Source organism: Coturnix japonica, chromosome 18 (assembly GCF_001577835.2).
Source record: "Coturnix japonica isolate 7356 chromosome 18, Coturnix japonica 2.1, whole genome shotgun sequence".
Classification (NCBI taxonomy): domain Eukaryota; kingdom Metazoa; phylum Chordata; class Aves; order Galliformes; family Phasianidae; genus Coturnix; species Coturnix japonica.
In genome coordinates this window covers 2,764,003-2,789,000 of record NC_029533.1, presented here as the reverse complement: position 1 = coordinate 2,789,000, position 24,998 = coordinate 2,764,003, and the positions used below count along the sequence as shown (strand labels likewise).

At 40.5% G+C, this 24,998-nt stretch overlaps 2 protein-coding genes across 12 annotated transcripts in view; one reads left to right on the top strand and one right to left on the bottom strand.

Moving 5' to 3' along the window:
• Window positions 1-5,599, top strand: part of TBCD (tubulin folding cofactor D) — a 97,623-nt gene extending 92,024 nt beyond the window's left edge. For both annotated transcript variants that reach the window (XM_015879840.2, XM_015879841.2), the window contains 5 exons: window positions 625-714; window positions 1,582-1,669; window positions 2,825-2,934; window positions 4,228-4,312; window positions 5,196-5,599. In XM_015879840.2, the coding sequence (XP_015735326.1) occupies window positions 625-714; window positions 1,582-1,669; window positions 2,825-2,934; window positions 4,228-4,312; window positions 5,196-5,210 (388 nt within the window). In that variant the 3' untranslated portion in view covers window positions 5,211-5,599. The remainder of the gene's footprint in view (window positions 1-624; window positions 715-1,581; window positions 1,670-2,824; window positions 2,935-4,227; window positions 4,313-5,195) is intronic.
• B3GNTL1 (UDP-GlcNAc:betaGal beta-1,3-N-acetylglucosaminyltransferase like 1) overlaps window positions 5,198-24,998 on the bottom strand; it is a 98,382-nt gene continuing 78,581 nt past the window's right edge. For 6 of the 10 annotated variants that reach the window (XM_032448306.1, XM_015879844.2, XM_015879843.2 and 3 more), the window contains 5 exons: window positions 20,682-20,817; window positions 13,194-13,262; window positions 11,229-11,303; window positions 6,494-6,582; window positions 5,198-5,307 (listed from right to left, as the gene is read on the bottom strand). In XM_032448306.1, coding sequence (XP_032304197.1) covers window positions 6,502-6,582; window positions 11,229-11,303; window positions 13,194-13,262; window positions 20,682-20,817 — 361 coding nt within the window. In that variant the 3' untranslated portion in view covers window positions 5,198-5,307; window positions 6,494-6,501. The other 4 variants (XM_015879846.2, XM_032448305.1, XM_015879848.2 and 1 more) reach the window with 4 other exon arrangements.

The window sequence follows — 24,998 nt, the reverse complement described above, 5'->3', positions numbered from 1 at the left end:
CATAGAAAAATAAAAAGAACTTGTTCCTCACTCTATTTAAAGATGGCTTCATGACCGCTATGCTGAGCAGAACTGCAAGCCCTGGGTTTAATTACATTGTCTGGAATCGCTAAAGGAATCCGGGCTTAAAGGCTGGTCGAGTATTTAAGAACAATGTTTATCCCCTTTTGTGGAAAGTTTGGTTAAGACCTTATGGGGACCACCAGGGCACCACAGCGTTACATGGAGCACTGCAGTTCTTACAGGATACTTTCATTCCTGGTTCAGTGTTTCTAATCATACAGTGCGATGCAGTAAACACAAGCCCTGGGCAGCTGGTTCTTAGGCATGGATGGAATTGATTATGAGAAACATAATTCACTCCTCAGTGTGCAGGTAACTTAATTCACACTAATTGCTTTGCTTCCATTAAAAGAAAAATGGCCTTGTAATGTGGTGGTGGCTGGACTAAGCTGTGTTCAGCAAAAGCCCAGCTCAGGGTGTCGCTGTGCAGGGAGCTGCAAACAGCTCTGGGCAGTGTCTTTCTTCTCTTTTGAATGTTAATTTGTCATCTTTACAATCATTAAATGTATTTGAAATTCTGTGGCGATCCTTTTCTCATCCTTTTCTCTTTCCCCTTTCCAGCCATCCATTTCCAGTGAAGTTACTTCACCTTTGTAAAGAAGAGATCAAAAGATCCAAAGACATCCGGAAGCTTCGCTCCAGCATCGGAGTGTGAGTCATTCAGATAAACAAAGCACATCTTCTGTCTGCTTGTGGTGATGGTAGCCTCAGTGTGCACCATTTGGAGTAAGGATGTAGATGAGAAATGCATACAGATACATGGGATAGAAAGTTAAGTGGTTGCTCAAATGCAAGTGAAGGATCTGAGAAGTATTAGCTGCTCTTAAAATGTTGATGCTTTTGAAGGTGATGGCAGCCATTTCCTTATTGCTTGTAGAGCTCAATTCAGGTGCTGCCAATGGAAGGTACCTAAAATCGAGCAGATCTCACAGGTACACCTGAAATGGCTGAAAACACCAGCAAAATTGTTACCTGGTTTTAGGGAGGAAAAAAACCAACACCTGGTTCAGATGGCAAAGAGAGGAAACCAAAACTGGATGAGGGCACACAAAGACAAAGCACTGCAAAGCTGGATGAATACTCAGTGGTAGAACTGACTTTCATATCATTTCTTTATTGATGATATTTTAAGACTGCAAGAATGCCTAAAATGAAAAGGAATCCATGGCGTTGTCTTTCACCTACGTGATCTTTTGTTTTATGTGAGAGTCTGATTTGAGATGCGAGTCTTTGTGCAGAGATGCTGGGGCTGCCTCCAGTAGCTTTAAAACCAGATCTGTATTTGGCATAAATGTGTGGCATCTCAGTAACCCTTAAGAATTTCAGCGCGCTCCCTCTCAGTGTTTGCTTTCCCACAGCACTTGGGTATCAGCTGAGATTTCTTGGGGACAGCAATGCTTCATTCTCTCCCTGTTGTTTCTTCTAATGAGCACCTTTATTCTGATCCTCAAAATGTACTTTCACAGTTACAGCACCAACAACTGTCACTCAAGATCTGTATTTTCTTGTGCTCTTCAGGTTTTGTGGCCTGATTCAATTTCAAGGAGATATGAGAGAGAAAGTTTTGTTTCAGCTGCTTCTCCTCCTTTGCCATCCATTTCCTGTGGTAAGTATGGAAGACATTGCACGGTATCCATTACATTACTTCAATACATATCAAGTTTAAAAAAGAAATTAAGAATGTTGATATGATGCGCTTTGATAGTGGTGTAATACTGGGTTTATTTCTCAAGGCTCTGCTCTCTGCGTTGCTGCCACCTGAGGCAGGTTCAGTAACTGAAACAGGGCTCAAAAAACGAGCTGCTCCTTCTGAGGATGTGCAGGGGAGGGTTCTGTGTGGGACAGCACCGCAGCCATTGCAATTGGTTGGTTGGGTTTTTTTGGCTCTGTGAAGTATATGGGAGAAAGGCTGCGCTCACTGTACCAGATGTGGTAGCCCGGACTGATGGCTGCTGTGGCAGCTGTACCCAGCAAGGAGCTTCCAGTGGCACTGGAATTCAGGGCTTCATCTGGGAATGCTGGCAGGTGTATCTGTGAGGAGGGGCAGCATCAGCACTCAGGTAGTGCAGGAGAAGCCAGGGCTGTCAGATGTAATTGCAAGGGCACATAAAAACATGGAAACCAATGAGGGATTGAAGTGTCTGAGATTGGTTCCTGGCCAATACAAACCTTCACTGTTTGTTCTAGCATTGATTCAGTTCGTGTTCAGGGCAGAACGATGTGGTGCTCAGCAAAGTCGGATCCTTTGGTCTGAGCGTTTCCATGCTGTGTTCCCTTGCTACAGGACAAGAACTTTGCAGGAGGGGCAATGTAAGAACAGAAGATAAATCATGTCATGTTTTACATCGTAAATATATTATCTTTTTATAGAGCGGTCAATTTAAATTGGCACCACTGCTCAGGAAATAAGCCTGTAATTTCTTTGCCTCCTTTTAGTTGCCATCAGGCCTTCTTTAAAAAAATAAGAATCAGAATGTGTTCCTGTTTTGCAGTCTTCATTTCAGTCTCTTTCCACATGTTGCACCTCAGGAACTAGCCTTACTGCCTTACTTGCTTTTTCTTTATGCACATCACATTGCAACTCAACTGCTCTGGGAAAGACCTGAGTAACTGCAGCTGGAAGTGGAGTCACAGCTGGTGTTACCTGCATCACCATCTGCCTGCAGACAGCTCCTGGAGTTTCACTGCTTTACAGTCTCTGGGATGAGGGACACAACAATCTGGATACTTTACTAAAGCTTCCTCTGCCTCTCCCATGTAGATACGGAAAACAACAGCCAGTCAAGTGTATGAAATGTTGATAACCTACAGTGAAGTAGTTGATCCTGCCATTATAGACGAGGTCATGGCCATCCTCAGCGAGAGTAACTGGTAAGTGAATTTGTTCTCAGATAGCAAGAACAGCTGAAATAGTTCTTGTAGCACTGAAGTTGAATGAAAAACATCCCCACCTTTAATGACTGGAGGTAAGGAAGCTGCACTGATCAATACCTCAGTGTTAAGTATTTAATTCTGGTAGGATTTTGGAAGAGAAAAGATCAGTGCAAACTATAAACAGCAATTAACTGAAATGTCATTGCTCAGATTTCGCCTGAGCTCAAGTTGCCCCTCATTGCCTCAAAGAGTAATAGGGGAGGTGTTCTGAAGGATATCAAGAATATATGTTATATGTATTAAGTGTTTTTTTCTTCATTGATATTTCTTGGCATTGAAATAAGCTCAGATATGTTTGAAGAACAAGCACACCTTAATGCTGTAGTTCAGCTGCTTACATTACTGAACTTGTATTTAATTTCCAGCTTGTTTCTGCATTTGAGCTTTGCCATTTCTGAGCTGTGGCTGCCTGCCTGCTTTATCCATTGCACTGAGATTAAAGATGAAGAACCGGCTTACTTAAAACTTAATTGTTTTATCGTGTTAATTTGAACTGTTTACAAAGGAAGATAGATGAGTCATTGCTGAGTGTCACCGAGAGCCTTTCTCAGTGCTAAAATACAGTAATTGCAGCAGTAAAATAAGCACCAACATTAGGAAGCCAAATGAGAGCTAAATATTTGGGGAAGACAGCAGTTACTGGGATGTGCATTCTTGTAACATTTTCTTTGCTAGAATTACAGACAGTTAATCATTCCACTGTACAATTCCAAGTTTGAATAAACAGTTGTGCTGTAAATAATCACATTTTATTTAGCTACAGGAAAGTTTCCAGTATGTGGCATGTCATGATTTACTGGTGGGTGCTGGTGGGTCTCCTTGATGGGTGGACATGGCAATCTTGGAGGTCTTTGCCAGCCTTGACCATTCTACAATCATCCATTGTCCCAAGTGCCCAAATATTTATACATATATATTATACAGGGCATTTTTAATTAATTAAATTAACCTTGCACTTTTGCTTTTTTCTCTGTTGTTTTTGGAGTCGGTTTGGAGTTGAACTGGTCACTGCCAGTTCTGGAGGAGCTCGGTGGGTATTTATGGTTTATCTGGCTTTAAATGGTGCAAAAAGCTGACGTTATTCTTAAGATGTGATGACACAAGAACAGCCAGCTTGAAATACACTGGAAAGAACAAACATTTGCATAGTGATAAAATAGAAAACGGGGAGCTCACACAGCCAGCATTGGGGTTTATGTTGAGGTGACTGAAATCTGCTGCTTTGTGCAGGGAAGCTGAAGTAGCAGAGCTACGAGAGAAGCGCAACCACCTCTGTGACCTGATGAAGGTGCCCAAACCTCAGCTGGTAACCAAGGTAAGGCACAGCAGCGCTCCTGAGCCTTTTGAAGGCAGCACTGTAATGTTTGGTTGTTCCAGTAGGGACATTTCTAAGTTCTGTGGCACAGATGTAGTTCTTCACAGGTTCATGAATGTAGGAATGTGCTCACAGCTCACTGCAGAGTGTGTGGAATTGCTGAAAATTTTTCTCTTAAGCCCTTCCAACTCCATTTCTTGAAAGCATTCCAGCATTGCAGTGTGACATCTTACTCTGACAGAATGCAAGAATGAAATAATACAGCACAGATGTTTTAAAAACTGTTTGACTGCCCTTTTTGGGGAAGAAAAAAGGGTAGCAGCCCCCCACTGCATTTTAACAGCACAACTGTAACGTGTGCTGCTGGTCCAGTCACAGATCTCTACCACAGAGGATATATTTTGGCGGTTAACTCATTTGTAAAACAACATTACATCAGGTGTAGATTTTTTTTTCCACCTTAATGCAGACAGTGTGGAACTGCCCATCTGCTCAGTATTTTTGCTTTACTTGCTGGGGGAGCTGGTTCTGTTCTGCTATCTGAAGGTGATGCTCAAGTAAGCAAGAGAATAGAACCTACCCAGAGAACTGTCAAGAGCTTGCTCTAAAAGTGACACTTGACAGACCTGTCACAGCTGTCCCCATGCAGGGAGCTCACAGATCCTGAGAACAGACAGTAGCAGAGAACACCAAACGTAATGTTATCAAAAGATGAATTCATTTTATTGAAATAAATAAACAAAGTTTAAAGTAAAAAAGTTAACTTTACATTTCTATATATTCTTCTCTGTTTAGCATACTTAATTAATTAGAAACACAGCTGTTCTGTGGGTCAAACTGCGATACATGCTGCTATTCCACCTCTTTTCTTTCTCTCTTGCAGAGCTCAGCGAAATGAAGTTGCAGCGCTGGATCTGCTTTGTAAATTGAAGCTCTTGGTCCAGGTGCTGCTGTGGCATCTCAACACATTGGATTCTCAGTGCTGCTGTGAGGCACTGGTGAACAAGAGAAGAGGCAGAAGTTGTCCTACAGCACTGTGCAGATGTGCCTACCCTGTGAGGGCAACACCACTTCACTACATTGTCTTTTTCTTAATTCATTATCTGTAGCCACAAGATGGCAGTTTGTCTTCATAGCTTCATAGCTCTGTCACAACTGACCTGTTGGGTTTTAGTTGTATTTTCTTTCCCCCCCTGTGCCAATGATTTACACTTGTCCAATTCTGAATGGAATCATTCAACCTGTGCTTGCTGTTTACACATTAAAAATTAAACCTGACTTACTGCATTCTTCTTACAAAAATTGTTTCACTGCAGGTAAGAATGGCTGTAGTTAGTGGTGCTCCATCTTTAGCAGAGTTTAATTACACACGCAATTATTAATTATGCCATTCTTACATCACATTCAAACAAAAAATCTAAGTCACTAATTTGGCTAACGCCAAAATGCTATTCAAGCAAACATAGTAAAACCACCCTTAGGAAATGAAGTTCCATTTTTACCTAGAAGAAGGCAGAGGAGAATCAGTACTTCAAGAAAATGGTAGGAATTTGGACAACAAATTATTGAATAGAGAATGCAGTAGATGTAAAATTTATTGTTAGTAACTTCACGGAGAGTGTAGGACAAACTCACTCACACACTTAGTGTCCATCAAAAAGTGAAAACTTTATCTGCGTGCACTCATCACTGGCCTGCCAAGTGACGTTACTACTTCTAACAGTCCTGAGTCAGAGGATGCTGTACTTAACCTCAGCACTGGCTGCATGCAGACCTTTACCTCCAACGTGCCAGCTGTTGCTCTCAGTAACAGGAAATGAAGCCAACAGCAGGGGCAGGTTGAGGCCCCAGCCAATGTTGGACAGAATCCTCTCTTTACACATCCATGGTTATAGGCTTTGTTCGATGCATTTTTAAGGCTTCCCTCTGGTAAACAGTGCTCTTATGGCCCATATTTGATTCTTATTTCAATTACAAATACAATTTAAACATGAGCTTGGTAATGAGTGCTATTCAAAATAAAAGGAGTAAATATCACTTCAGTGGTGCTGTTAGCACCTCCCTTATAAAGGGCTACAATGAATAAAGATTAATAAAACACAGATTACTATAATTTCTAACACCAGTCTTCCTGCACGTGCTGATATGGACATATCACAAGATTTGATGTTGCTGCCTTACCTTTGTCTTCAGTTAAAGTGATAATAATCCATCCCTTCTTTCAAGTTCAGCATGTTCAAGTTTGATTCAAATGCTCCTCCTGTCAAATCCTATGAGGGGGAAGAAAAAACCCACAAAAACCAGACAGAGGTTAATTCAGGGTGTAACAGGTTTTGCTAATTTGGTTCTTTTGACCGCAGGAAAAAAAAAAAAGTCCCATTTGCGGAGTTAAATGTGAGTAAAACAAGGCTTAGAATCATATTACTTCAAAAATTAAGCCTACGTTGAGAAGCCAGCATTCAAGTTAGTATCTCTGGGGCTGTGGGTGGATGTCAGACAACTCATTCTAATGCACTGAAGTAGAACGTGAGGCCTACACTGAGAGCTCTGAAGATAAACATCTGCAATGCTGGGTATTTTGTTTTCCAGTGTAGGCATTTGCAGAGAACAGACCGAGGGACCGAGTTCAATACAACAGTGACTTTGTAGATTCTGAACTATGATTAACCTGGCTGATGAAACAAACCTTTCATCAAGCAGCTGAAATACTCTGCTTCGGTAAAGGTGTTTCCCTTTAAGCTGTCGTTACTTTAACTGAACCTGGTAGGTTTGCTCCATGAGTCATTTTTCAAGGCAGCAGAACAGATCCTACCACAGCTGTGATGTCATTAAAAGAAAACATGCCAACATCAGTGTTTTTGATGTTTTGTGTTGGCCTTATTAGAACTTATTGAGTTCTACTTCAGGAATGTCACAAAAATGAGTTAAACCTCACAATGCTACAGAACACAGTTAAATGGATGGTCCAGAGTAGCAATATTGAAGTTGCACAACACCCTGCAGGTGCTTTGGACGGGAAGTTACAAAACAAGAGCCCAAACAAAACTGGAACTGAAGGAGGAAGAATGTTGGACTTTGGCTGGAATAATTGGCTTCAATAAAACTGCTCTGGGACCTTCCATACATCTGAGTTCAGTAATAAAGTTTTCTGAATTGTGTGCTCAGCTGAATTGCTGATCAAAATGCTCACAGAACATACAGGTGTTTCTTGGAAGCCCTCCATTCAAGGAGCAACATCTCAATCAACAGCCTGTCCAACTACAGAACAGCCCGACCTGTCCCCTGTCCACAGGCTGCTCCTTCAACTCCTATAGCAAACACTGCACATTTCAAATCTGGGCTCAAAGATTCCCTGCCCTCTCCCATGCCATTATCTTCTACCTGCAGTGTTTCTCAGTTTTCACCGGCAATGCCAAAGTATAAAGACAACGTTATCTTATCCAGAACTTCAACCAAAACACATCCACCGCAGCCATACAATTACCTGAGCACTGATGTTTACAAACAGTTAAAAAGAACAACGATAACAGCTAATGAATAACTTGGAGGAGGGCAAAAAAGGTTTCAAGGCAGCAGATTTTTAAAGCAAGAGCTCCACTTTGCCTGGTAACCCACTGGCTTAGCTGAGCTGTAAGGGCCCGAGTGTGAAAGATGTTGAGTATGTTGGGTTTCTTAATCTCTTGATATTAAGAACACTTGACAGCATTTAAGTACCCTGAAGGACTGGGTCCTGGTTTTGCTGTTCAGATCTCAGACTCCCACTGGCCCAAGTGCAAAACTCAGCACTCACATCAACAGAGAATTCTACTTAGAAATGCAGTTCTTGATCATGACCTTTAGTCTCCTCTAATGATTTCCTAAACCCAAGACTACCCAATTTTGGCCATGGGGTCAGGAACATTTCTGTGTGGTTTGCTGAAAAAAAATCATCCTGCTCTGACGAAGGGTTAAAAATGAAAATAAAAGAAGAGCCCAGATGCTAAATTAGGCAGAAGAGCTAAAAACAAACCTTTCATTCCCAGCCCACAAGACTGAGGTGACGGAACAAGGCAGTTTTACAGTAACTGCTCTAACAGTAAATTTACTGAAAATTTTACACAATTGAACTAGTTTAATTACTGAGGCAGAATAGAAAACCCCTTTCATTTCAAGCACTTGGAAGCCATGCCAAAACAGGGCACAATAAGTGATTTCTAAGCATCTCTCTTTTACCTCAAAGCAAGAGAAAACACACAGTGCAGACCCTTAGGTGAAGTGGCACTGCAGGCTGCTACACAACTGGGATGAGCTGGAGCCATGATTTGATGCTCCTGGGTAAAAGCTCTCAAACATACACACACACAGCACAGGATTTCAGCTCCTTGTGAAGCCATTTTAAAAGCAAACCCAACAAAAATCCAACAGTACAACTGCTTTCTCAAGAAATAGTTCTACGTGGTAACAGTAATACTGTAATATGGAAGGAACTGCCAGAGGAAATAAATAAGCCAACAGTGCTTGAAGGACGTGGCCATCAGGGTCAGCTCCTGCAGACAACCCACTTCATAAACACATCTAATCTTCAAAATTACCCTCTTAGAGCTGCTTGTAAACATGTAGGTTTTCTCTGTATCATTACTAAAAATAATGCTCAACCAAAGCCAGTCAGGCCCCCTAACGCTTCTTCAGAAGGATGTTAATTAACCTCTATTTGTAAATAAGCAATTCAGAAGTCCGGGATGTTTACAAAGTCGTTAATGACTTCTGTTACAGCAAATCACTGCAGGGTCTCAGCAGCTCGCTCTTACATCAGCTTCCAGCGGTTCCACCCAGCACAGCAGCAGTTCCAGTAGGGGCCGCCAGCCAGGCTGCATGTGCTGCATCCACACTTGAGTCTGTCTGCTCAAGAAACATCCTCACACTCACTGGGGGTTTTTGTATGTTAGCAGCGTGACCTGAAACACAGAGCTGGGTAACGCATACAGACACTGGGTAACCATTAATGTTTACCTGCGTTTATTCTGTATGCATCCTGCCATACTTTGTCGTTTGAAAACCACACTGGAAGGGGAAACGGAGAGAGGTGAATAAAGGAAAGCAGCTGGGAAGGTTTGTTTTTAGCTGCTCCTTCAGATGTGGGCTGCACAGAAAGCAAGGCAAATTCAGTCTATAAATACAGCAAAGGCCAACCCGCCGCATTCTGCACAATAGCAACACAGATGAATGAAAGTTCAATGCTCTGCTCTTCTCAGCCCATTTAGAAACCATTTCCTTTAGCGGTCAGACCCAGAAGTTTGAAAGCTGCTGCAGACAGGATACCTGAATATTTTAAACCACAGACATTTATCAGCTTGTTTTGTTTTGGTAGAAGACTACTTTCCATGACAAAACTACTACTGAAAAGCGTGGCCATTTCAGTCCCGGCACAACCTTGCAAGTACTAAGAATGGGATTCTGTAGATTCCAACCGCCTCCACGGAGACTCATAACAGTAATTAAATCCAGCAACTATGACAATGGCTGAAAGAGGCTGTAAAACTGCTCCTGGAGCTCAGCTGCAGAACCAGGGGGCAGCAGAAAGGAGGGTCCAGCAGACCAGGATTGGGAGCAGTGACTCAAAGCGCTGCTTCCAGCTCATGAGACCCTCCGAGCCCTTTTCTCTCCCCCAGCTTTTACACTCCCTACACTTTGATGCACGTATCTGTTTTGTCTGAGGTTTCTCAGCTAATAGCGGTATATTCAGCACTACTGACAAATACCTGGTTTCAGCTCTTCATTATAAATGTCCTTCTAACCCGGTTCCTTCCTTCATAATGGTACAACAATAATATGACATATAATGGCGGAGGGGTTTGTAGTAGACAAAGCTAGAAATAACTTCATGAGCTCTAAAAGTATTTCAAGTAGGTCAAATTCAATTTCCAACTAAAAAATACTGCTTAGAGGATACTGTGGCCTCCAGCATTCATTGATCAGCAAGTAGGAAACGCTCAGTGGCAAACAGCAGAAACTACACTGAAATCACAGCCCGCTGTCTTCAGGCGAGACGTTGTAGAACAGCCTCATTGTAAGGACTTCACAAATTAGATGTGCTTTATAACAACTTGCACAGATGTTTTGTCTGGGGACTTCCACCCACTATTATACGTAGTATGAAGAATTAAATTAGTTGTAATATCACCAGTTTATCCAACAGTTTATCAACCAACACTACACGGTAATGCCCTGAGGTACTTACAGTCTGGCTTCAGTTATGATCTCAGAGTTGGCTGTAAAGTTGGGAGGGCTGAATTAAAAGGGAACCGTATGAGATGTGATTCAGCTCATTTATCTTTAAACAAATCTACAACAGTGTTAAAATATCCACGTGTAGCTTCAAGTTTTAGTTACTTTCAGAGACGTTTTAACTAACATTTACAATTACAGCATAGTTGCTATTTTGCTTTAAATCTTCTGTGTTATCCCACTACATTGTGCCTCTATTTCCAATATAACAGCAAAATTGCTACTGGATTCCATCTTCTAGTTACGTCACCACTCTCAGCTACAGAAACTGTCAAAATCCACAGTGCCAAACTAAATAGTTTTCAAGGTCTGATTAAAAACTAAAGCCTTCGAACCTCACAGGGCTGCCATGTTTTAGGAATAAACAAGACCAGGTGAGCAAATAAATATACATAATTGTGCATATAAATGTTGGGAAAGAACATAAAACAGATCAAAGCCCCTTCACTGAGGCTGTAATTTTTATCATTCTTAATATTCCATTTCTTAATGCTGCTGTTTTAGAACCCTGAAATACCCTGCACAGTTTGTTAGAAGGGCCATTCAATTGTATAGTAAAGACTTGCAGGAAAACAATTACCTACAAATTGATTGTAATAAGGAGCAATTACTGATTATGGACATACAGCTAAAGGTATACAGCTAAACTCACCTGCTTCACACAGATAATGAAAGGTGGAGTTGCTTGGCTGAAGTGACATATAGGAATTCTTGGTTTTGGTCTCTCCTGCAAGCAGAGCAGTCAGTCAGTTAAGCAGCACACATGGGCACTTGTTTTAGTTTTAGAAGCTATTAAGCAGTAAAAGAGGAAAAGCTAATGTTGAAACCTCATTTTAAACAGTCCACATGATCACATCTCCACTCACCACCACCGTCCACCCCCTGTCATTTTAAGAACCCATTACTTTCTTACCATAATCCTTCAACATAATTGTTATTCTTTGAAAATAGTTACGCATTACACCGGGTCTTAATGAAGAGCTTTCTCCTGTTGAAAGGAGCAGCTCTCATTCCTCTCCTCCAGGTTATCTGCCTTTTAGCCCTTTCCCCAAATGGTTTCGTCTTGGATCTGACTACGAAGCATGTTGTTATAAAGGCCTATCATATAAATATTATATTATATATACGTTTTTCCTTTTGAGCTGGTTCTACCCCTCCAGTGAGCTGAATCAGCTTAATGCGCCATCACAGAATTATCAAAGCAGGCACAAGGCAAGCAGCAAATACAGAAGCAGAATCCTTCCTTTTCAGTTAGAGCTGTTAAACAGTTTATGCCCAACTGAGACTTCATATCCCTGGTCAAAATCCTCACTTCTGATTGCTTTCATGCAGCTGGGAAGCACTCTACCAGTATAGATTGATTTTGCAATTACTCCAGTCTAATCACAAGCTGCATCTGAGGAGATGCACCCTTACTCCTCCCACAGCAACCTCAGGGTAACTTTATTCACAAGATAACGTGCTGAAAAACTTCTTTTGAGGGCTCCTTTTCTGCCAGATCAGCTAACTGAGCTGTCAGCCTTTAGCCACAAGGCTGCTAGACCCAGTATAAACAAGGCAGTGGGAGTGTGGGGCTGAGGTCAGACCACCCCTGCAGCCAGACCAGCTGAGCCGTATGTCAGACTGCACTCCCAAGGACCTGACCCAGTGCGCAGTGAACCTGAGAGCTGTCGTGTCACTGACTCTTTGAGGGACTGAATCTGGATGAAACTACTCCAGATCTTGGAGATAATTGCTACCGTTAAATTAATATTGTAGCAAAACAGCTTTTTCTATATGATTTGCTTATTGCTGTCTAAATATCAGTATTCTTTCTCTGTGGAATAAAGTATTTCTACCTACAATGTTAGGCTCCTCAGTTGAAGTCTTATTTATCAATATGACTATAATTAATCTATAGAAAAGTTACAATTCATCACTGAAATTTTCTTTTACTTAGTAGATGTTGGACTTGAATCCATCATTAATCAAACACTACCCCCATCTAAAAGAAAAACTGTCAGAGAAGGCAATACTTCATCCCATCAGAATACATATGTATTTGTCTATTTAAGCTGACTTTAGTTAACACGGGGCACTCTTGCCTGCTTGCTTTGACCTGGAAGATGATCTCTTTGGAAGAGTTTTGCTGCCATCACAATTTGTTAACACTGGAAAAACCATCTCACAAATCTCCATGTTCTTCCTTCAGCTTTTCTCTTCATTAGGGAAGTTTGCATCTCTAAGCCCTCCAACCCATTCCTCTTTGTTCTTTCTTATGGGGTTTAGAGGCATCTTTATAAAACCCATTCCTGAAGAATCACACCTCATGTTGGTTTCAATCTTACCTGAAACAACACTATTCAGAGACAATTCCTCTGTCACCATCGCAGATGAGACAGTGCCATAATTGTGAGCAATACAGACAGGGATTCTGGCTCCACAGCTGGCACTGTGGTACAGATCTCCAGATATCTTCTAGTCTCCTACACAGCCATGGGCTCTTTACCTCTAACCACTACTCACGTCCTCCTACCAAAATGAGTTGTCACACAACACTCAAAATTTGTGATATATTCTTTCATGGCTTTTCTCAGAACAATTTCAGATCACAGTAATGAATGCAAAAATAACTGACCTCAGATTCTTCAAAAGTGTAGAATCCTTTTGCTATTTTCTTGCCATCAACATCACAAAATGCAGTTACCTGGAGAAAGAGAACCAGCACGTTTTAATGCCATTCTTTGCTATCAGCAGGTATTACACTTGGTCACCATGCTCTTCCTATGGAGATTAAAACATACTAAATCATTTCCATGTATATCTCAGTGAGAGAGGCAACGTTTGCAGTTGGCCCTGAGCAGATTATCACCAACTACATGATACCACAGTGCTGCCCTGCTGCTATGGATGCTCTGGTAATACCAGCTTCAGCTCTCAGCCACACCACCCCAAATCTGCTCTTTAGACTTTATTTATCAACTAAAAACTCCAGCAGATTTTGTTGTTTAAATACATACAGTCACTGCTGTGTTTTTGTTGTTCTTAACGTAGTTATGGAGGCATCATTTGTAGCCCTTGCTGCCAAATAGTTCACATTTTTTAACCTGCGTTCCCCATAGGGCATAATAAATGCCTGCAATCCAAAACACACGGTGGCCTCACTTTGGACCCATTTATTAGTCAGTAACATTTTGTAGGACTTTTAAACAAGCGTAGCTACATTTTCCTCTGACTTCCTTTGGATCTATTTGCATCATCTGCACAGAACTCTTACACTGAAGCAGAACAGTGAAGGTATTTGAGGTCTTGCAGAAATCAATTGTTCTGGTGAAAGCTGGGTAGCAGCTTTCCTATCTTTTAATCGTCGCATTAAAAATTGATTAACAACACTTAACATTGGGAAAATCTGAATAGCCAAACAGCTGTATATTAATTTACTAAGTTAGAGAAGCTGCAGAAGGCTGGATTTATTTCAGAACCTACATGAATATCACTCCCATTTTCCTTCTTTGCATAAGATAGCTTTATTTCACCTGAAATGACCTCATTCTGTTTGCACAATAGGGGACACTGATACAACAGCATTAGTGTCCTAATGCTGAACTTCCGCAGTTTTTATTAGTTCACCACTGAAGAAAAGAATGTTAAGGAAACATTACATTTTCACTTTGGAGCTGCAGGAGAAGCTGAATCATGTTTCAGGCCAGCAGATCCAGGCTGCTGCTCTGGGTGCTCCTGGTGCAGGGGTCACACTAAGGACACAGACCAGCTTCAGACTTCATGATGGAAATAGAGGGAGTGCAGGAAGTACTTGGAAGCTAGAAGACCTTGTACAAAGTCTCTGTGGCTGATGTAAGGTTGGGTTAGACAAGCAACAACTTCAAGTACAAAGAACCAATATCTTGCATCTCTTATGAAGTCTGTCTACCCATACAAGAGCTACTGGCTTCTAGGGGGAAAATTATCAACTATAAAACTACAAAACAGACTCAAACTTTATTTATTTCTCATTCTCCCAGCAAAATAACTGACCTGCAGTGCAACTGGCACCATGGCATCACTGAAGCTTACTGTGCCTTCAGGTCACACATCAGTTTTAAGGAAATACATAAGTATTTATGCATTTCTGTTTTCAGCAACACACAAACCTGTACAGTTTCAGAACAAAAAACACTCCTGCTTTTCTCAATTAAAAATGAGAAGAGAGCTATTATTTGTTATACACAAACTACATAATTACTACATGTAATAGCTATAGTATGTAACGCACATTAGCAGCAGTGTAAAGGGAATGGAGAAACAGCTTCTTCCTTCCTAAGAGAACATTTATATGTCTCTAAAGATCTGTTATTTACTCAAATCTAGGGGAAAAAAAAACTGGGGAAGATAAAAGCATGCCTCTGGCTGGTTCCTTTTAGTAAACACAGCAGCTGTGCAAAGGGACACACAGGCTTGGACTATCAGACCTCCCTGGTTAAAGGAGATTAATGGGCAGGAGATTAATCCTGCTCCACATGCACAACCTAAGAAGTTGGTAAGAGTGGGCTTAAGGTACAACTGTAATTATCTTGCTGTTTGAACTGGGTTACCATTATACGCGATTTGTTTCATGCTCGATCTACTTACTGCCCGCTTGGCTTCCCAAGACGATGTTTCTTCCTAATTCCCATTCTATTCACATTTTCTAATGGAAAATCTAGAAAAATTAATCAGCCTAATACTGTTCTCTTATGGTGAATGATATTCCTAGAGTTTCATCTTATTTTCACCTGTGAGATGGCTTTAAGCCTGTACTGATCACTGACAGACAGCAATGAAACCAAATCACAGAAAATTCTGAAGATGTGTTACAGAAGGATCTGAGAGGGAAGTTTAACACAGAGGGAACATGTTAATAGACTGCGACAAGAAAAAGGACAACCCTTTTGATATACGGTCAATTGCACATTGTCCTGTTCCTCCTGATTACATCTCTTGTCTCATAGAATATCTTAACAAACAACAGTCTGAACAGCTCTCTAAAAAACATCTTACATGTGCAGATCTTCTCTATTGCATTCTCTCTCTGTCTCCTCCTGCTCACACAGCCCTCCATGCATTTTAAACTTCTACTGACCTTCCTGAGCCTGCTATTTATAATTCTTTCACTCATACTTGTATAAAGCCTCGGAAGCACGTTAATATACATCTCTGCAAATGTTAATTCAATTTTGGCCATCCATGTCAAAACAAAGCAATGGAAAGCATTATAATGTAAGTTTAAATAGATACAAGTAATGACAAACAGACAAAGGGGCATGCAGAGGCAGAAACATCTCCAGTATGCCATAAGGGGAACCACAAAGACAACAAGCAATTCTCTGTCACAGTCTGACTTGATTTCAGTATCAGGATGTTGCTTTTATTTCACCCAGTCAGCATCATGCCACAACAAAAGCTAAGTGTCTCTAAATTGCCAATGTCATGTATCCATTTAAAGACACTACTCCATTAAGGACAACATCATCTTCCCTCTTTACACATCTACACACCCAACTTGCTGAAAACAATTTTCATGCCAGAATCCAACACGCAAAATTAGCTTCTAAGCATTGAACATACAGAATTCCCCTTACAACATACAAAATACAGCTGCATTTAGACATAATACCATGGGAACTACTTGCAAGTCTCATTTCTCTATGACACAAGTCCATCTGTCTCCCTTTGCTCTGCGAGCTCTCTTTTACTGGCTTCCTATCTTGTGCTCCACAGTAAAGATAGGTGCAATATTCTTCCCTTGATTTGAGCATTCCCCACTTCATTCTCTCATATTGTCATTCACATACCCCACATATTCCACAAACCTTAAGCATTTCTTGCTTTTGGGAGGTCTGGTTACAGATGGTTTTAAATGGTTAATGGGCTACGAAAGAGTGTGTACAAAATCCTTCCTTGAAGCTTTCAATTTGGCTGGTGGTGGATAGGATACAGAAATTTCATAGGCTGGGTGTGTACAAGTAGTGCTTCCATGCCACCAATTAAATGATGCTTATTTTGTCCTTTTCTGATCACTACTTGAACTATTTTCAGCAGTCGGAAATGACACAAACGTTAATGCTCAAGTTCTCCTTTTAGCTAAAAAAGAAGTTTGACGGAGAATAAAAGAGTGGACAAGACAGCTCAGAACCCCTCCAGGCATATGGAGTGTCCCAAAAACATTTGGTTTCCATCTTCAGCTGCAAATTATAGACAAGACGGATGTGTTTTAAACAAAAAAAGGTCTGTTCGACTTCAGTCTTGCAGAAATGCTAATACTAAACCACTGTCAACTGTGTGAATCAAGAAGGGGACAGACAGGAAACAGAATTTCCCTAAGAATACTGAGATCCTGGTAATTAATTCATAAATTAAACCCAACTAGTGGAATAATTTTTTTCCTTGTGTTACTGTTTAGTAAAAATACCAAACCTTGGATCTTTGCCTGAACACTCTGGAAAAAAGGCATTAATTTACTACTCACCACACAGACGTCTAAAGGGAAAGACAGAATATAGCCTAGGTGTCCTTTTCTCCTTTGATACAGCCATAATTCTAACGGACAAACAGACTGCAGTCATCATGTGTTATTGAGCACAAACAAAGACTGCTGCTTCCCAGCATTGCCAACATTTTGTTTCCTGTAAAACGCTGTTGTTTGGCATGCAGCTCTTCTTCCCTCCACCCCAAACACTCCACAAAAAAACAAGTCCGCATTAGAAATAGAGCTGCTTCGTTTATGGCGCTGTAAAAACCCCAGAAATGTTCGTTCTTATTATTTCTTTCAGTGTATGCACCCTACATTTCATACAGATATTCCCAATTTAGGAAAAGATCCTACTGTGACTCCACATCCCGACTGAAATCAGCCTCATGACTGTTAATGAGATTTTGAATCTCAATAAAAAGATGCAGCAACCATGAAACAGAGCAGAAGTGAGATCTCCACAACTGGCTTAGAGTGTAAAACATGAAATTAAATTTAGACAGCTGAATTCTACAGCGTGCTTTGGCAATCTGACCTGCATTTCAGAGTGTATTAGAGACCTTTTAGGAGCACATTGCTTTATAAAGGTCACATTCAGAAATGGATTTTCAGAGGAGAACGCAGTAACTGTACAATAACAGATCCTATTTGTAGATCATAGAACTACACAGCATGGTTTGGGTTGGAAGGGACCTTTAGCCCACCCAGCCCCAACCCCAGCTACAGACTGGCTGCTCCCCTTCTTAAGCACCCTCAGGTTCTCCAGGCTGCAGTGCCAGGGCCTCAGCACCCTCTGAATAAAGACCTTCTGCCTCACATCTGACCTAAATTTCCCATTTTTAGATCTGTTGCTCCTTGTCCTGTCACAACACCCTCCAACAAAGAGTCTTCTATGGGCTGCAAGGCCTCAGTAAGTTCTCCCTGGAGCCTTCTCTCCACCAGGTTGAGCACCCCCAGCTCTCAGCCTGCTGCCATACAAGAGATGCTCCAGCTCTCTGTGCATCCTCATGGCCTCCTCTGAACCCAACAGCTCTATGCCCTTCTTCTGCTGGGGGCCCAAAGCTGCTGGCAACACTTCAGCTGGGAGTAAAGATCTCTTGACAGCTAGTATCTCTATCTCTATTATTCTCATTATTAACAGAATACCTGAAAGCTTATCTTTTGCTAAAATAACCTTTAGAGAGAGAGAGAGAGGGAGAGAGAGAGAGAGAAGTATGATACTGGTCCTTAAGGGAGGGACAGGATAAAGCAACAGCTATTTTCCACCTTTACTTCTATGGGATTTTAGTCTTTGGCAAGAGTTGAGGATTAGGCCCCCAAACACCTCTTTTTTATAGTATGAAGTTTAACTGGCCTCTTTTTACTGTTATTAGTTTAGAACAATAATTTATATGAATTATATTACAAATTTTATGAATTTAGTTCTTGAAACCACAGCAGCATAACCCTTTAGGTAGCATTTGGAGAAGTGAGATGTTCTAATTGCACAGACAGACTTTTGCTGGTGACTAACTAAGAAACATCAGGATATCTTTTAAGCTTTATTGCTGGCTGGGAAGGATATTCACTTTTAGGAAAGCTATGAATAAGCCTGAACAACATAAAACCAGTTTTAATCACTACAGATAATAATTTCATCAGAAAGTATGTAAAGGAAAGACCTCTGACTTCACTTAGGATGACCATAAGCCACTTTCTGAAGCTATTTATTTTTGTTGACCTTTAAGAAAGCCTCTGAATATTATCTGTAGGCAACATGCTGGACTTGCTACTATTGGGTAATCAAACCTTAAGAAGATATTAAGGACCAGGCTGTGACTATATTGTAGCAGTAGTTTTCTGGAGTACATTCACATTTGGCATGTACACTTGCAGCTGGCATGTTTAGCTATTGCTAAACACATCTGGGTGCTATAGCCAGTAATTGATGAGCTAATGCTCTATGCAATAGTTCAGTATCAAACTAAAGCAAACTACAGTATGTTTAACTATAACATTGTCAGAAACAATATCATGGCCTGCAACACTGCCAAAGCAGATGTTAAGTAAGGGTCAGCTGGAATGAATATCAAAATCCAGTTAATTAGAACCACACTGTCACTGCTAGCATAGTAGAGAATTAAAAGCTGTTCTTTGCTGAAGGAGAGGCAAGCTTTAATCTTTCAGCAGCTAAACAGCACAAAACCCACTGTTTTTCTCTTGCCCTTTTTATCTTCTCTGTATCTTCAAATTATCATTGTGTTTGCTGAACAGGAAGTGAAGTTCTGAATGAGTCACCTACAAAACAAGGCGGCAAACGTAACACAGAGTGTTGTTCTGTCTTACTGTCAACCTCTATTTAAGCTTGGTATGATAAAACAAACAAAAAGACCTAAGATGGTGAGACACTGCCACAAAAACATCACAGTTCAGTTTCTCCATAACATCTCACGACTCCCTACTTGCACAGCATTAGCACAGCTTTAGCTACCATCTCTTCCCTTAGAATTCATTTCCCAATTCTTATTATTTTATAGATAAAATCTCGCAATGGTTGTTAGTAACTGAGAGAAACTCACAAAGTGCTCTGTCACACACACACTGCACTGCATGACCAAGATAGCTGAAGAGATCTAACAGACAGCTCTGTCCTCTTTGAGTGAGGGCAGATTGGACTGATTGGAGACAGAGTGTTTAATACTATTTCACACAGTTCACTCATTACCACATGATATCAATGACAGACATAGGGTACCACAATATTAATCTGGAAATTCAGGTTCAGTTCTTGTGTTTCACATCTATTGTGTGAATGCCTCTCACTTCTAACCATTAATTTCAATGATGGATATACAAATTTCTTCTTCTATTCCCCCTGCCCCTGTGTGTGGGCTCTACACAACTACACTAACCAGGTTTATGTATACATATTTGTCATTTTGTCTTCCCATCCATATTTTTAAGAAAGGAAAACACACTTTGTAATAAAATCAATGTTCTGTGGCTCTTTGTAAGAAGCAGTCATTTGACATTAGCCCTGAAGCCTTTATCTAACAAAAAAAAAATTACTCTACAAAACAACATTCTATAAAAGTAAGGAATTTGAACTCAGATAAACCTCAAGCCAAATTACCATTCCCAACTGTAAACGACCTCCACATCGTCAACTGAACATAAACTGTACAACACATACAGTAGCCTACTTGCATGCTCTCCCCACAGCACCCCCTCTTTCAGAACAAGGTTACAGCCTAACTACTTATCAAAATACAAACCAGACTGCTCAGCATCTGACAAGGGCCCATGCAGTTCAGCACTGTACCATGCAAAATGTTACTTGATTCACCTGGTTTACCTGGCTACTGCAAAGGTTAATTAAACAACAGCACCATAAGCAATAATAGAGTGCCTATGCTACTGCTATGCTTAGTCACCAGCAAGCAGGAACAAGAGTACCTATGTTGAACAACACACAATACGCTTTACGTAACGTAATAGAGCATCTTGAAAGTAGAAGTTCATTACAGCATTGAGAATTTTTCCAATTTATAATTGTAATATTTTTATGAGAATGCTGCTGTGGTATGTAGGAAGAAGAAAGTGGTTTCATACAGGTTTTACTGACCCTTAATGACATACCTTTTTCCGATTAGCTGGTGACAAACTCCTGTAGAGCTTCTTGCCTTGCTTGCCAGCATTCCAAATGGTGAACGATGCCCAGGAGCTCAGGACTCTGTCCTCAAGAAACTTGACTCGGTGATTCCAGATGGTTTCCCTAAAGAATTAGAGATAGGGTTGATTTAGACCCCTTAAAACATTATTTCTATATACATATACACACACAAACCTGACTGAAACAATTCGCACACACAGTACAAAAACAGTAGCAATTTCCCAGGGTCACATCTAACAGTTGGCAGAAAAAATGAAACTCTGTGGAAGCCCTTGGATAAAAATTAAGACCAGAAGTCATAGCAGCTTCAAAATATTATTCAGCAACAATACAAATAACCAACTATGCCTTCTTTTGAAGATGACCTTTTTAAGAAATAAAGAGCAATGGAATTCATTTTCACTTTTATTTTTGAAGAAAAAGTGCTACGGTTTCTGAGATACCTTAGAATATATGTCAGAAATAAGCAAGCTGGCACATGTCTGTGTCAAATTACACCTTCAGGTCTTCAGATTTGATACACATTTCACAGTGTGACTTAAGCCAAGTGGTTGAGGTAAACAACAGAGAGATGAATACCAAACGATGAACCAGGTGGCTATGGAATGAGTAAGAAGGGAACATGTAACATCCTTAAATGCTGGTGGCTGGCTGGGATCTTCAAAAGGTTCTACATACAAACTCAGCAAGAGAAGACAACTTCATGGCAAGGATTATGTGCACGGCCTGTACATCCTAAATGAATGAAGTAATTCAGTCTGACAACTGTAACATCTTTTCCTCTTTGCACACCTATCGCTTTCAGACATTTATGTATTATAAAAAATAAATCTATTCCCACCATATAATGTAATATTTAAAGCTACAGTTTACAATGGTATACAGAAACCACCTGCTTGCAGGAACATCTGTTTAACGTTCAAAGTTCACATGCTATTCGTTAACTAGGAACTTATTTGATACTTATAAACAGCGTTCCACATATGATGCACTGATTTCCTTAATTTATGGTTTGACAGACAAATGTAACCCACATCACTTGAACAAGATGCCGAGTTGAGAATTAATTCTATCAGAGGTTCTGAAGGACATCTACTTCCTTAGCCTCGCTGAAAACATTTCTTCAAACAGGCTTTCCCATGTGATTATAACCACAACACAATACATCTGAGAACAACTGTTACAAATATTCTATAATTTTAACAGATTTTATGACTCAAAATTCACAGGTTATCACAGGGCAGCTGCAGCAAGTTTCATCCTCAGCTGTCTACCTGGCCAGGTCTGATTTCTGGTGTATAGGAGCAACTTGCCATGTAGAAATCAAAAGCCATTCACATTTCTTTAGAGTAAGAATACAAGCTGTGCAGGCTGGCAGTCAGGAAGAGGAGCTGCTACACCCATGCAGTTGTAAGCAATTCTCATCAATGAATCAGGCTGCTCTCTTTATTGCTAAACCTCTTCTGACTACGCACAGTCCTATATGCACCCACTGCGATTCTCTTACAAAACCGTACATATATTACACACAGGTTTACGATGAACTGCCATTACATCTTAATTTTATGAAACATTTCCAGTTTTTGCTTGTTATGGATTATCAATTTCCACAAAGGCTGCACCAGGTACTATTTTATTGTTCCAAATTACTTTAACAAAGCATAATTTTGAGGCACAAATATATACAAGTATAAAATTTGAGGCTACTAATTTTACTAGGTAACATAATTTCATCCCAGAAGTTTGTTAGCAAGCTTTCCTAATATCTTAACAACAGGAATTTTGTTTTCACTTGTGCCATTCCTTCACAGCACTCATTGCATGCAGGCATTTGGATCCTTTCTGTGACTATTAGCCAGCTCCTGAGAGCCTGCCTCGCTTCTGCAGGAGATTTCCAGCACAGCCAAATCCTTATAAGGCTGCTTAGCACTTCATCATTGATTGTGGTGCGATAACTTGGAAAGAACTTCTCACACAAATAAATGTACCCACGAAGAATTAGCCACTCCATATAAAGTTTTAAAGACCGTAGCTGTGCACCAGCACTTCAACTAATGGAAAAAAATCTTGGATTTAATTGCAAATCTCTTCTAATGCAACCACAAGCTGCATTCCTGCTGCAAAGCTTTAGCTGCTGCTGGCATCCTCTGACACTTCCATTTTTCCACGTTCATTACAGTGTATTATATTCCCAGAAGGAAAGTTAAAGGAAAGAACTATGAAGGTCAAGTATTTTTCCAGAATCACGTTACTGGAAATTCTAGAGCTTCTGCTTGCTTCTAACAAGGAAGATTTGCTGTTTTACACGTAAATGGAAAGGTCTGAAAATTGATTTCACTTTGAAACGTGATTTCAGAAGAATAACAGTGTGTTACTTTCCAGAGGTAGTTCAGAATACGTTCTACTGAGTGGAGTAGCACAGTCAAGCTTCTTTCCTTCTGGAGTTTTAATAAAGTCAAGAAAGCTGAGGAAACAACAGGCAGCCTTCCAAGGTGTAAGGAGAATTATCAGTTAACCTCTAGTTGGGGGCCAAGCCTTCCAAAAACTGAGCTGATACGCAGCAGCTAGTCAGGGCAGCAGTTCATAGGGTCACCAGTAACACAGGCAGGATCAGAAAGAATCCAGAAAGACTTTCAGTCTGCTCGCTTCTAGGTGGCTAAAAGCTAGGAAAAACAACTCAATTCATCTAAAAACACCAAACCAAATAGACAAGGTGGTGATGTTTAAGAAGAGACTAACCACTGTATTTTCAAAGGCTGAGCAGTAAGAGCAGCAAAGTTGTTGAGGAAAAGCCTAAAATTAGATATTTCTGTGCACTGACTCTCAGCATCTCATCACATTCCAGCTAATGAGCACTCAAAAAATCATCAGACTGAAGCAGACTTACTGACCTTATCTTATATAGGAGTGTTACATTGAGTAATACACCTGTGGGAAGTAAGCAAACTGCACTCAGAAAAGAATGTGAAACTCAACATTAACTGGACCTTCGTATGAACACAACAATATTGTTAGATAGCTTGATTCAAACCCCAATAAATGTTTTTCTTAAATGAGAATTTTGGATTGTGTAAGTGAAGCCAATATATACAGCAATTATGAATTTCTGCTAGCATCTCTAAGCAACATTCTTATGATGAACTATAATCGAAGAATATTTACTATAATCCCAAACTGAAAATGCTTGCTTTTGTTTCAGTTTTTAAGGTGATTGCCCATTTTGCATGCATCCTTTTTAATGAAGAAGTTGAGACAGATCAACACTTAGCAATCTGGAGTAATAACCCTGAAAATCTTTCTGAGTGCAAGCCCCGATGGTCATATAGATATGGAGTCAAGGGGAGGCATTTGTATTTCAGCTCTAATTAGAGCAACTACAGACTTAAAGAGCAGGTTTTCACAAAGATTATGAACATCTCATGTCTTAAAGCAAAAGGTACACAGTGTGTCAATAGGGAGAGTTTCAGTTATACCCTTTTGGTTTCTGGTTCACCTAATTTGCCACATTTTCACCTAATTTGCCACATTTTTGGATATTTCCAGAACAGATAACTCAAATTCCTGCCTCGAGGGATAAGGGAATGCCATTTTCCCATCATTTAAGAGCCAGTGCAGGTGCAACAGACGGGAACTGTAGCAACGTGCAAAGCATACCTAAAGAAAATGCCTGCAATGATCTAGAAGTTGTACAAACCACTTCTCACAGATGATTCTCACAGTTACTTTCAGATTTCATGTTATTGCACATTCACATAGCCATAAGCAAAGCCTAAAAGCTGTCATTATTCCACACCATCCCAAAAGAAAGCTGCTTTCACCTACCAGCTCAGATAGGATTAAAGGTAACACTTCAATAGTAGCTTTTAGTATCAATCAGCAGCGTTTTCCTCAGCCAGAAGGTGGGATGCAAGTTCTTCTGATTACAGAAGCTGGAAGTATACATTTTTATTTCGCCTTCTCATTTCTTTAATTTTCTTCTCATTCACAACTGGCAGAGACATACGAGTTTTTAATTCAGAAAGCCATTCTCATTTGGTATGCCCACTCAATCCTTTCCAGGCTGCATAGCTTAGGAGAAGAAGAGGAGCCAAAATTCTGCAGGAGGGAAATGAGGGTATTCATTCAGTGGGTGAGAAGTGTGCTCCTCAGTCCCCTGCAATTATTACCATCCCATCCACCCTAGTAATGTAACAATGGAGCTCTGTTAAAGTGTGTGCTGACCTACTCACTGAATACAGGAGTCAAGAAACATCTGCTCCGTTCCTATTTTGAAATGAAAGATA